Source organism: Podarcis cretensis (genome assembly GCF_951804945.1).
Source record: "Podarcis cretensis genome assembly, chromosome: 5".
Taxonomy (NCBI): domain Eukaryota; kingdom Metazoa; phylum Chordata; class Lepidosauria; order Squamata; family Lacertidae; genus Podarcis; species Podarcis cretensis.
In genome coordinates this window covers 17,304,179-17,318,162 of record NC_137174.1, presented here as the reverse complement: position 1 = coordinate 17,318,162, position 13,984 = coordinate 17,304,179, and the positions used below count along the sequence as shown (strand labels likewise).

The 13,984-nt window shown below is 40.8% G+C and overlaps 1 protein-coding gene across 1 annotated transcript in view; it reads right to left on the bottom strand.

Moving 5' to 3' along the window:
* Positions 1 to 13,984, bottom strand: part of LRMDA (leucine rich melanocyte differentiation associated) — a 744,858-nt gene that overhangs the window by 328,630 nt on the left and 402,244 nt on the right. Inside the window, 1 exon segment of the mRNA XM_079977056.1 lies at positions 5,519 to 5,649. Within this exon segment, the coding sequence (XP_079833182.1) occupies positions 5,519 to 5,649 (131 nt within the window).

Here is a 13,984-nt window from a genome sequence, read left to right as displayed (position 1 = left end):
AGACAAATAAGGCCACCTATATTTAAACTTCAGTATATTCTGACCAGGACAATTTTTCACAATCCAATAATAGCATGGTTCATGTTTTTACTGCAAACAATAAACCCCCAAGACAGAACAAGTGCTGCTGGTACAAGACAAGTAACCAGCAATTATTGTGTTGACTCCCTGTGACTTTGATCTCTAGGTCATGGCCTGTGCTTTCTGGAGATCTTCAAAGCAGAGACTGAAGCTGAGGTTATTTCCCATTTATGCTGCTTTGCTAGTCACATTACTTTTTCTCAATACTGGAATGTTTCTCTACTGGCATATCACCTCACACTATGTTTTGATTATGAATACAGTTTTAAAACCGAAAAAAGCAGGCAGTTGTTTCTACACAATGATACTTGGTAGGAAACGATAACTGATTATTCATAATTAATAGTAATAACTCATGTGCATTATTAATCATGCAAAAAACAAATTAATTGATATATTTATTAATTTCACAAAAATCCAGAGCTGTTATGTTGCTGTCTTTCCAAATGCATATTTAATTTCTAACAGAGGCATCATATTTTACTCCGTGAACCACTTTCCATTTGTAATGTGCCTCTTAGACTGTAAGCCGTTAATTTATATTGCAAATTGCCTTGAGTACAATGGGAGAAAGTTTGAAAAATAATGTTATTTATATTTATATACACACACAAACACACAATACAGTATGATCCATTCTTGTTTGACATTTTTGTTTTGTTCCTAGATTTCATTCAAAATTATTTAAGTCTGAGATATGTTTTTTTTTAATGTGCGCAACGAGATTTAGACAACCATTTATTCTCTACTTTTTCACTATATATAATGCCTATTTTGCAGGGACAGGAGAGAACTAAAAAAGTACAGGAATGGCTCGGATATAATTTTACTGGGGTATTGGTGTATTTAGCATGAAAAGATTTTGGATTTCTCTTTCTGCCACCTTGGGGCAAGACACTAAAAAGCCCTTTAAGTTTGTGTAAAGTGTTGTAAAGTTTACTTGCCAATGCCATGTGGTTCAGACGGCTGCTAGAAACAGGGATTCACATGTGAAGAGAAAAGTTATTGATGCTCAGTTAGAAGAAGAAGAAGAAAAAGAAGAAGAAGAAGCAGAGTTTGGATTTGATATCCCGCCTTTCACTCCCTTTAAGGAGTCTCAAAGCGGCTAACATTCTCCTTTCCCTTTCTCCCCCACAACAAACACTCTGTGAGGAGAGTGGGGCTGAGAGACTTCAAAGAAGTGTGACTGGCCCAAGGTCACCCAGCAGCTGCATGTGGAGGAGCGGAGACGCGAACCCGGTTCTCCAGATTACGAGACTACCGCTCTTAACCACTACACCACACTGGCTCACAACTGGCTTAACACTCAGGTTGCTTCCATGCTGAGGGACTTCAGCACTGCTGTGGCACTGCTTTTTTTTTTTTTTTTTTTTTTTGCAAGTGGCTGAATGTGGAATTAAAACTGTGGTTCCGGACTGCGTCTGTCTGTCTGTCTGTCTGTCTGTCTGTCTATCTATCTATCTATCTATCTATCTATCTATCTAGCAATGCCCATCTCCACAACCAAGGTCTTTCCAAAACCTTTACTCAAAGGAAATAAGTTCTGCTTCCTATTCAGCAAGCAACACTATTACAGATGAATAGCCTCTTAGTTCCACCTTAATAATTCACTCCCTATCTTTTTTTACTGTGAAATAAATATATTATTGTGTTTATGCAGCTTGCTTAGAAATATATGAAGGCGACTGGATTAAACATTAGCCTGTGTACACTTTAGTATGGGCCAAAATGTAGTCCAGTTCAAAGCAGTGAAATATGGGAGCTTCGCAATCTGGCAGCTGTGCTTATAGAAGCAATGATTGTAGAAATAATACCTTAATGCCAATAGTTGACACCAGCTCCTACAGGTTTCACAGGTTTGGGTGGGAAGGAGGGGGCTTGCCTCTCTCTCCCTATTTCTCCAGGGGCGCTTGGAAAGGACGGATAAGAGCTTTTGAGATAAGCGTCTGAAAAGGTAGGTTCAATGAATTGCCCCTTAGTCACATATTATAGAACCTGTTTTCATTAGTTTCATCTTTGGTCTTTAAATCTTGTTATTTTTATGGCAGGTGCAATATATATCTTGTGGGGAAACTAATACTGCATCTGCAATAATGAAGAACATTCAATGCTAGTTGTACAGGAGAAAAGAAAGTGATAAGAGAGATTCACTTCAGTTCCACTGCAGTAATATGATGCAGATCGGAATAATATTCACTTTAAAACCTATTTTAATTAACCTTTTCAAAGTAAGATTCTCCTCCTGGTTTTGGCATGATGGTTTGCCTTAATATGAGCTAAAACTATCTTGACCCTTTAAAAAAAAGAAATCAACATTTTGCATGGAAATGCAACAACAGCCATGATTGTTTTGATGTATAGCTGTGTGACATATTATAAATATTACATCACATAACCACAGAGAATGTCACTCAACAAGACTTTCCCCCCCCAGACAGCATTAAATGAACCATGGATTCTTGCCTCTGAATAGCTCCTTTAAGGAACTACTTTTGCTTAAATGATTAATAGGAGGCATATTGTCAGAAAAATGTACTTAAAGTGAAAAACAGTAAACTGTAGCAATATCATTCATTTTAAAGCAATTCTGTGGTGAAAATGTCTCATAAATTTACATGGCAACACCACTATTAGGCTCTTTGTACGCAGGACAGCAAACGTGCCTTCCAGTTTGGGGTTAAGGCGATGGGAAAATATTTTATTCAAACTAGGCCACTTAGCAAAAGCCAAGATGGCACATTTATGTACAATTCAGAAGTTGGCACGTTAGACGTATCTAGACTAAAGACAGTTCGGAATCTATTTTCGAAAGAGACTGAAGCACTCAACTTGAAATAGCCACTACAGATCAGGTTGGGAGGCCTGTCCAGATTACTGCAGCACTGCTCAAAACCACAGCAAACCATCTCATGGACTCCATGTCATGTCTCTTTTGGATAAGCCTCCTTTCAGGTTTCTAACACTTTTTTATGCTGAAAGTATGAACATACAGTTCTAAGTTTATGAACTGTACAGTCAATGTTTGCTCACACATCATTTCAGAATGCTTGTCTGATAGGCTGGAAATAGGTAGGTAGGTTTAAATTGAGAGCAACATGGTTATGTGGAATGCTTATGTAGAAAATGCCATGCAGTTTGCTTGAATTTTGAAATCCTATCTAAAATACAAAGTTCATGACTCAGTGACTGCATCATGAAGCGCTACCTTGAATCTTACATCACCTGTTGCAAGAAATACATGTTAACACTGAATGCATGTCTGTCTTTGAAATGAAGTTCTGAGAGCCCCCGACGTCTGGGGCCACTTTATGGGGTCCTGCAGTTATAGTGTTGTGTATTTCCTTGACAACGACAGCCAATTATGTGGAGTGGGGAAACACATAATTCAATGATCTGGTTAAGCTGCCGTAGATGTTACCAGATCAAAATTAAACAGCTGCTTGCTGGTGCTTGGGTGGCCCCCATGTGATCACCTACCGTATTTTTCGCCCAATAGGACACACTTTTCCCCCTCCAAAAATGAAGGGGAAATGTGTGTGTGTCCTATGGGGCGAATGCAGGCTTTCACTGAAGCCTGGAGAGTGAGAGGCATCGGTGCGCACCGACCCCTCTCACTCTCCAGGCTTCAGGAAGCTATCCGCAAGCCTTGCGAGCCCAGCGGGAGTTCCCGCGGGCTCACAAGGCTTGCGGGCAGCAGCCTGCAGCCCCAGCGAGTCTCCGCAAGCCTTGCGTGCCTGGCGGGAGGTCCCGCCGAGCGTGCAAGGCTTGGGGCGGCAGCCTGTCGCCTGGAGCACGGGGTGCCCTCCGGGGGGCTCCCCGTGCTTCGGGCGAGTGTCCGCAAGCCTTGCGCGCCCGGCGGGAGGTCCCGCCTGGCGCCCGAGGCTTGGGGCGGCAGCCTGCAGCCCGAAGCACACGGAGCCTTCCGGAGGGCGCCCCGTGCTTTGGGCAGGTGTGCGCAAGGCTTGGAGCGGCAGCCACAGCTGGGGGGGGGGAAATATTTTTTTTTTATTCATTCCCCCCCCCCCCCAAAAAAAGGGTTGCGTCCTATGGGCCGGTGTGCCCTATAGGATGAAAAATAGGGTATATAGAAATGTATGGGCTTGCTGGTGGGCTTGTAACACAATACGAATTACAAGAACTCACCAATTATGGGAACACGCAATTCCATATCAGGAATTGCTGCTGCAATTTGCTGGGTATATGTGCATAGGTCCTGTATGAGGCCAAATATTCATATCACTGAATCTTTTTCAATAACATCTGTGCCAGAGAATTTTCCAGTGGATTGTTCAGCTGGTTCAGATCTGTCTAGGTCTCATTCTGCCATCATTAATAGCTCGTGTTTTCCTGGGTCTCAGTGTGGTGACCTGAGATTTCAGAGGTTTAAGCTTCCTTACCAACGCCTCCATGGAAAGGACTAAATTATGAGGGTGAGGTGTGAGAAATAAGGGGTATGCAGGGTTTTTTATGCTTGGTTTCAGAGGTTTTGCCAGTCCCCCCACCTAGGTCCTTCATACTCTATTCCTGGAGTCCCTCTATCGTGACACACCAGGTGGCATCTTCTGCTCCCACTAGGCACAATGCTCTGTCCATATCCCACCAGGTTTTACTCCATGGCTCCCATGCTCTGGGCTTCAGGAGGCCTGGTGATCCAAAATCACTCCCACAAACTGGCCACCTCACCTTGCCTCATAAAAGGGCCTCTGTTGTGAATAGTTCAGGGGTCAGCAAACTTTTTAAGCAGTGGGCCAGTCCACTGGACCTCAGACCTTGTGCGGGGCCAGACTACTTTTTTTGGGGGGGGGGAATGAACAAATTCCTATGCCCCACAAATAACACAGAGATGCATTTTAAATAAAAGGGCACATTCTACTCATGTAAAAACACGCTGATTCCTGAACCGTCCACAGGCCGGATTTAGAAGGCGATTGGGCCGGATCCGGCCTCCGGGCCTTAGTTTGCCTACCCATGGAATAGAGGCAGGGAGAGGATGATTCCGTAACCTTTTTACACATTGCCATTAGATTACATTAGATCCTATACACAGCTCTTAGTTTTTACTTCAGCAGCCATTTAAAGTTGGTTGAAGGTTGTAATCAACTATCTTTTACTCAGAGTAGACCAAACAAAGGACAGCAGGCCCATAACTTACATGGGGGTTACATTCCATTGTGTATAAACAAAACCCACTGGGTTCAATGATGGGTGGGATTACCGCTGTCATTTTCCCTGAAACTCCACCCTCTTTTTATTTTTTATTTTGCCACGCATGTACTGTAAAGCTGAATGTGCACAAGTTGTAGGCTTACTGTAAATGACTGTGACAACCTTGATCCATTAATTTCAGTGGGTCTACTACTCGGAGCAGAGGTTAGCTGAATACAATACTAAATATTTTACAATTGAAAGTAATGCATGTATAATCCAAGATACTAACCTGTACCTCTGATAGTCTCCTTCATCCTTGTCTTTGCAGACTAGTTCATTTGGGCATGCTGTATTTCCAAGCAAACTCAGGTACTCCAAGGAAGGCACTGCTTCAACCAGATGATCCAGCAGGCTTTCCAGTTCTGTTATGTACTCAAGATTATGAGTTAAGGATTCAGTAACAAAAAGAAGACTGTTAAATAACTCCATTTACACACACACACACACACACACACACACACATGACCCATACTATATGTGGGAAAATGTAACATTAATTGGTGCTAGCAGAAAGGGGACTACATCCAAGTCATTTTTTGGCATAAAATGAAAGGTCTTGGGTCCCCCTCCTTCATTATTTCTTCCTCCTCTTTTCTTCTTTTCTAGATGACTCTCTGCAACACATTAAAAACTTTGACAAAATGATGGATGTCGGATGGGGAAATGGTTAGTGATTGCTAAAGCCATGAAACTTTTCCAACATGGCAACAAGCAGCAGTTACTTTCACAGTACATTCATCACTAAATGTATTACAGTTCCTAGGAAAAATGAGATTTAAAATGGAGTTAAATGACAGCAGCCCAAATGCACCAGAAAGAATAAAAGTGCTTTTGGTGGCACTGCGGCATTAATTGGTACATAGGCACAAATGCTTGATCAAATGTTACCAGGAACCCGCTGGTATTCCTGCTCCACAGTTTATAACACACACAACTTCAGAGTGGAAGGAAACAGTAAAACCTGCCATTAAAGTGGTAGAGCGACCACATGAAATCTTACATTGAAGTTGATTTAATGCATCCACTACAAACATACACACAACTCCCAAAACAGGCTATAAAGGATTTGTAGTCCAGTTCTAGGTTGCTCAAGAAAGAAAGAAAGAAAGAAAGAAAGAAAGAAAGAAAGAAAGAAGTACCACAAGTATTTGCGTGTCGAGGTCCCCAGGTCCACCCCAATAACTCACACATCACACAGAAATTTTTGTTTAAGATTTTTGGCATAATTTTGGCCACAAGTTTATTAAAATACAAATTTGTGAGTGGTTGCGTAGGCATTGGTTGCGACTATCTGCCCCCACCATGGGGGACAGATAGACATTCCGCACGATGCGAAAGTCAGAATGGGGGAATACACTTGGGGGTCACGCGGAGCAGGGAACCTGCCCTCACCCCAAATGCAACCAGGAGCTCATTGCTATGGCCCGAGCCCCCTTGTCAGAGTGGACAAGCAATAGTTAGCTCCCAATTCCTTTAACGGAATCCCTTGCAGCAGCAGCATTAGAGGGGCAGGCACAGCCAATCCATGCCCCTCAACCAACCAAATCCAATGCACGGGCGAAAAGAGGAAGCCCTAGCCTCGTGCAAGGAGTTTTACTATTTCTGGCTGTCAATCAATAAATGGCAACATTAACTTCTTCCCAACAACAAGGGAAGCCCCAATCGCATCAGTGGCCAACGATCAATTAGCCCGCCCCCCAACTTTGGAGTGTCCTGGCGGCCCCCACCACAACACGTGCTCTCCATGAAGGAGAACACGCTTTCTGCAACCAGAGCTGGACTTTTAAAAGTTTGGGCTTTTGTGTCAAAATGTACATACAAGAGTGTCTAGTGCACAGTTTCCAAAGGCTTGAGAACCTTCCTAAATCGAGACTTCCGGTCGGCGCCAGCGCTTAATGGTGGTCCGAGCCTCGAGCTCCGAGGCAGGACTGCTCCGTTAGTTTGGGTCTCACCGCTACGGCAAGCGGGAGACCCCTAAAAGGAGATTCGGTGGGCACCCTTTGCGCCCCCCGGTACTGTGAGGGAGCCTTTTTAAAGGCTTCTGAGCGGCATCGGGGTAAGCGCGGTGCTGAGAGTCGTCACCCAGCTAGCGGAGTGAAGCCGCGTCGCCATGAGCGGAGAGCGCCGATTCCTTCCTGCAATTGGAATTTGACTACAACACCCGTGAGTAAGATTGAAAAAGTAACGGGACATTAAAAAGAAAAAAAAATTTGGCTGAAAACGGGAAAGGCAAAAATTAAGGAAGTCTGCCTCCCCGGAACTGCAGAAGAGATAAAGCAACGAAAATCAAGCTGCACTTAAAGGGAATCTTTCTAATTTTTTTAAGCTGTCAAACTGACATCGGACTTAAAACCTCCCCCCAGATTGGCAGGAGAAGGGGGGAAGGGATTGGAACGTTGTTAACCTGCTGGAAAATTAATGGAAAATTAAGACCTTCCATTGCCAAATCCCCCGGGGTCGGGCTGCCCAAACAAGACACCGGGACGTGGACTGTCAAACTTTGAGAAGTGGGGACTTGTTTGTAACAAAGTTACCGGACCTTAGACGTACTTTGTTGCATTTTGGCCACATAGAAAATAGAGACATTACAATTTGGATATTGGAAACTTCTGGCTACTGTTATACTTCCTTGCCTCTTTGTTTTCTTCTATCTTTGCCATTTGGATACAATTGAATGCTCCCTCTAGAGGGTTCTATGTGAAACTGTTGCACTTGGAAAAGTAACAGTGGGATTTTCCACTTGGGAATCAACTCTGTGAAAACGACCTTGAGGATATGAGTGCCCCTACAGAAGAGATAGTAACAAGGCAGAAAGCAAAACAATCTCACAAGAAAAGGGCCTCTATATCAGGAACTGCAGCTGTGCAGGAAAAAACACCAGCTTCTATGGATCCTATGACTCAGGCACTACTTAAAATAAATCAATCCCTGGAAGCATTGACAAAGCTATCGACAGAGAATTCTAAAAAATTAACAGAGTTGACAACAAGGTTGGATGTGAATACAGCTAGTGTTACATCGAACACAGATTCTATAAATAGATTAATTCAGGAAAGTTCAGAAACACGAAAGATTGCAGAAAGTGCAAAAATAACGGCTGAAGAGACAAGGGAAAAATTTGGGCCTATTATTAAAAAAGTGAATGAGCATGATGCAGCCCTCTCCTTACTGGAACTTCAACGTAAAGAGAAGAATTTAAAATTTAGATTGGTGCCTGAAGGGGAAGGGGACAACCTTGTGAAATTTCTTACAGAGAACATCATAACTTTTTGGCAGGAGGAATGGGAGGAAGATGAGGAACTTGAGATAATATCAGCCTTTCGACTGGGTAGAAGGCAGGATAAAAAACCAAGGGACTGTCTAATTACACTGAGATCAAAAGAAGAAAGAGATAGAATATTGAATTTGCATTATCAAAAGGCATTGGTGATCCAAAATTGTCAGATACAGATTTTCAAGGACATTCCTAAATACATTTTAGAGGTGAGAACATATTACAAAAGCTTAGTAGACCTGCTGAAGAAAAACACTATACCATTCAGATGGGAGTTTCCACAAGGATTGTCCTTTAACTTCAAAGGAAGGAAGATTAGAATAAAAACAATTCAGGACAAAGAACAATTTCTGGAGAAGTACCTGGAGGATCTGCAGAAAGGAACCGTGGAGGAGAGGGAACCACCTGATATAGCAAATTTGTCATTTGGACTTTCACTACCACCATCGGAGGAAGAGCAGAAGCTTGGAGCAGTTGGAGGAACAGCTACCTAAATACAAAATGTCTCTGCAACTCCTTAGTTGGAACTGTAACCGTCTGAACCTTCCTCGGAAAAGACGACAGGTTTTTCACATTTTGAAGAAAGAACAATTAGATATAATATGTTTGCAAGAAACCCATATTGCCAGGATACATAGGAAATTACTGATAAATAAGAGACTTGGTCAAGAATTTATCTCATCAGACAAAGTAAAGAAAAGAGGTGTGGTGATCTATGCAAAGGAAAAGTTGGCTCCAAAATTGATATTTAAAGATGAACAAGGAAGATACCTGGCAATTGAAATACAAATTCAAGGAGAAAAGATATTAATTGTGGGAGTTTATGCCCCAAATGAAGGGAAGGCCGAATTCTTTAGGAAGTTGCATGAGACATTAGTTGACTTTTTAGACTATAAAATCCTAATGATGGGAGACATGAATGGAGTTGTCTCAACAAACATGGATAAAGCACAGAGACAAGTGATTTCAAAAGAAGGGAGACTACCAAAGATCTTTTTCGAAATGACTGAAACAATGGACTTGATTGATATTTGGAGAATAAAGAATCCTCTAGAGAGAGAGGGAACCTTCTTTTCTGAAGCAAAAATGACATGGACAAGAATAGACCAAATCTGGATTTCTAGTAGTCTGGCGCCAAGAACAAAAAAAGTAGAAATATGTCCAAAAACGTGCTCCGACCATAATGCGGTGAAGATGGAGATGAAACTAACAACAACTGGATCCTTTAGATGGAGAATGAATGACACCCTATTTAAGGATGAAGAGATCCACAAGAAGGCCCTTAAAACATTAAAAGATTACTTTGAGATCAACAGGAAAACAGATGTGGAAAAAAGAATAATTTGGGACGCAAGTAAAGCCGTGATGCGAGGTTTCCTAATTCAACAAAATTCTATTAAGAGGAAGCAACAAAATGAGAAGAAGGAAAAAATTTTAGAAAAAATAAAAGAAGGAGAGAAGAAGTTGAGGTCTAAACCTAAATCCCATGAGATTTTGAGAGAAATAAAGTTCTATCAGATGCAGTACATGGAGCTTATGAACCAACAAATAGAATGGAAGATAAGGCAAATGAGACAAAGAACTTTTGAATCAGCGGATAAATGTGGGAAACTTCTGTCATGGCAATTGAAAAAAAGGCAGAAAATGAACACTGTAACAAGTTTAGAAATGGATGGAAAAATTATCCATAAACCCAATGAGATCAACAATTGTTTTCAAAGCTTTTTTAAGAAATTGTATGCACAAGGGCCAATCAACGAGCAAGAAATAGAAGAATTCATCAGAAAATACGGTTTACCAAAAATCTCAGAACAAAGTAAAAGGATCTTAAATGAGGAAATAACAGAACAAGAAATAGAGGGTGCCATTCAAAATATGAAATTGGGAAAATCACCAGGACCAGATGGCCTGACGGCCAAATACTACAAAATGTTGAAAGAATGGCTGACACAACCATTGAAGGAAGTTTGCAATGAAATTTTGAAGGGGAAAAAGGCACCTGAATCGTGGAAAGAGGCTTTCATCTCACTTATACCGAAAACAGAGACTGAGAAGAACCAGGTTAAAAACTACCGCCCTATATCTTTACTCAATGTGGATTACAAAATTTTTGCAGACATTTTGGCAAAAAGATTGAAAAGAGTTTTAGCAGAAGAGATTCATAAGGACCAAACAGGCTTTCTCCCAGGTAGACATATGTCAGACAATGTGAGAAACATTATAGATATTTTGGAGCTGCTGGATGTTGACATTAATAGGAAAGCAGTTTTGATTTTTGTGGATGCGGAGAAAGCCTTTGACAACATTTGTTGGACTTTTATGAAAAAGAATCTCCAAGGGATGGGGGTAGGCCAAGGTTTTGAAAACGGTATAGGTGCAATATATTCTCAACAAAAGGCCAAATTAATTGTAAATAATGTGGTAACAGAAGAAATACCTATAGAAAAAGGTACACGACAGGGTTGCCCAATATCCCCTTTGCTTTTTATATCAGTCCTGGAGGTATTGTTAAACATGATTAGAAAGGACCAGTTGGTTAAAGGAGTTCAGGTCGGAGTTAGACATTATAAATTAAGAGCATTTGCAGATGATCTAGTATTGACTTTACAACAGCCAGATACTAGTACTAAAAGAGTATTAGAATTAATTGATATATTTGGTCGAGTAGCAGGTTTTAAATTGAATAGACAAAAAACGAAAGTGTTGGAAAAAAATTTAACAATGGAAGAAAGAGAGAGTTTTCAGAATGAAACAGGCTTGGAGATAACAAAAAGGGTAAAATACCTGGGGGTAAACTTAACATCCAAGAATGTGAACTTATTTAAGGACAATTATGAAAAATGTTGGTCAGAAGTTAAAAAAGATCTGGAAATATGGTCAAGGCTGAAACTTTCCTTGCTAGGCCGAATCGCTACTATTAAGATGAATGTATTGCCTAGAATGTTGTTTTTATTCCAGACGTTGCAGATTGTGGACAAGATGGAATGCTTCAAGAAGTGGCAGAAAGATATATCAAAATTTGTCTGGCAGGGCAAAAAGCCCAGAATTAAATTTAAGATTTTAACTGACGCAAAGGATAGAGGGGGGTTTGCCCTGCCGGACTTAAGACTTTATTATGAATCAGCAGCTTTCTGCTGGTTGAAACACTGGCTACTTCTTGAGAATACTGACATTTTGGATCTGGAAGGGTACGATAATAGTTTTGGTTGGCATGCATACTTATGGTACGACAAGGTAAAGGTGTATAAAAGCTTTAAAAACCATATTGTAAGGAAAGCATTGTATAACGTTTGGATTAGATACAAAGATTTGTTGGAAAGTAAAACCCCTAGGTGGGTGTCACCAATGGAAGCTAGGGAAGTAAAAAAGCTTAATATGGATTCTAAATGGCCAAAATATCATGAGATTTTAGAATACGATGGTGAAAGGGTGAAACTTCAGAGTTATGAGAAACTAAAGCCTAAGGTCCGAGATTGGTTGCACTACCATCAAATAAATGAGACGTTTAAACAGGACAGGAAAATAGGATTTCAGAAAGAGAAGTCAAAATTAGAAACAGAATTGTTGGAACCCAATACTAAGAACTTATCAAAAATGTATAACTTGCTGCTAAAATGGAATACACAGGATGAAACGGTGAAATCAGCTATGATTAAATGGGCACAAGATATCGGTCATGATATTATGTTTGCTGACTGGGAACAGTTATGGACCACCGGTATTAAATTTACTGCATGTAATGCATTAAGAGAAAATATTATGAAAATGATCTACCGGTGGTACATGACCCCAGTCAAGCTTGCAAAAATTTATCATTTGCCTAATAATAAGTGTTGGAAATGTAATGAGACTGAAGGCACTTTCTACCACCTTTGGTGGACCTGCCCAAAGGTTAAAGCTTTCTGGGAAATGATCTATAATGAAATTAAGAAGGTCCTTAAGTGGACTTTTCCTAAGAAACCAGAGGCTTTTCTCTTGGGCATGGTGGGCCAAGCGGTGTTAAGGAAGGATAGGACTTTCTTTATGTATGCCACTACAGCAGCAAGAATTCTACTGGCAAAGTATTGGAAGACGCAAGAACTACCTACTCTGGAAGAATGGCAAACAAAGGTGATCGACTTTATGGGACTGGCCGAGATGACGGGCAGAATCCGGGACCGGGGGAAAGAGACAATGGAAGAGGACTGGAAGAACTTCAAAATATATCTTAAAAATAATTGCAAAATTGAGGAATGTTAGGATGTCAGGGGGTAAGAAGTAAAGAATTGCAGCAGTAAACAAAAAAACTTAAGAAACTTTTACGAAAGGGAACTAAGACAATGGACTTAAGGGTTGCTAAAGAATTATTAAACAAGGATGCAGGGATGGGGAGGTATGGGGAAGTCAAAGAAAGAAGGGTAAGAACCGATGAGTATGATGTGATACTGTTTTATATTGTTCTTTATTATATGTGTGGAAATTAATAAAAATTATTATAAAAAAAAAAAAGAGAACCTTCCTAAATCTGGCACTGTGTTATGGGTGCTAACTTAAAGACTTCAAAGCCGCCGCCCCCCAGACCCTTTAAGAAGAAACATAAACCCAGGTTCTTTGGAACTCCTTGTTCAGTTCCTTAAGAGTCCTGCTTTGCATCTAGAATTTGGAAGGCAAGTGAAAACCGGGAAATTTTGGTTCCCACAGATCCACCATAAAAATTGAAGATGGGGCATGGAAGAAAGGTATGGGGAAAGGATGCCAAATTGGTTGTGCAGGCTGAAAGCCATTCCCACCCAAACATTGCCACACTGCTGGTGCACGTGACATGAATAGCACTAGTAACATGTCAGGTTAAAAAAAAAAAAAAACTGGCATAAAACTAGCCTGAGAAATCCCATAATGAAGGCTCACAAATGGGGATCAGCATCATGAGGAGGCAAGGTGTGCTCATACCTCATGCCAATTGGCAAAAGGTGAAGGGCACATTCAAGCCGCTCTGCTTCTTACTCTTTGTTTCTCTGCCCTTTGTTCTAATTGATTTAGTGCTGCAAATTCTCATTTTCTCTGTTTTCTCTTTTAAACTGATTCTTGTTAGTTTATGGCGATCCTGCATTAGCTGTATTTTACTACTTTATTATAATTTTGCTTGTTTTAATGCCTGTAAGCAGCCCAAAGAACTTCAGCTAAAGGGCAGCCTATAAATTGCATGTATCAATAAATAAACAATGGAACAAATTACTGGTTTAAACGAACAATTCACTCTTTTACTCTCCCATGCCTGGAGTTGTGTGCAACAATTATTATGTGGCTATCTTAAATGCTCAGTTCTTTTATGTTGCTTGTCTCCAGCATTGATTTATGTTTTCCTGTTATCTTTGTTATCTCTTGCAGATGGAATGTACCCCATTTCTTCACCTCAATAACTGAAGGGCAAGGGTATCACCA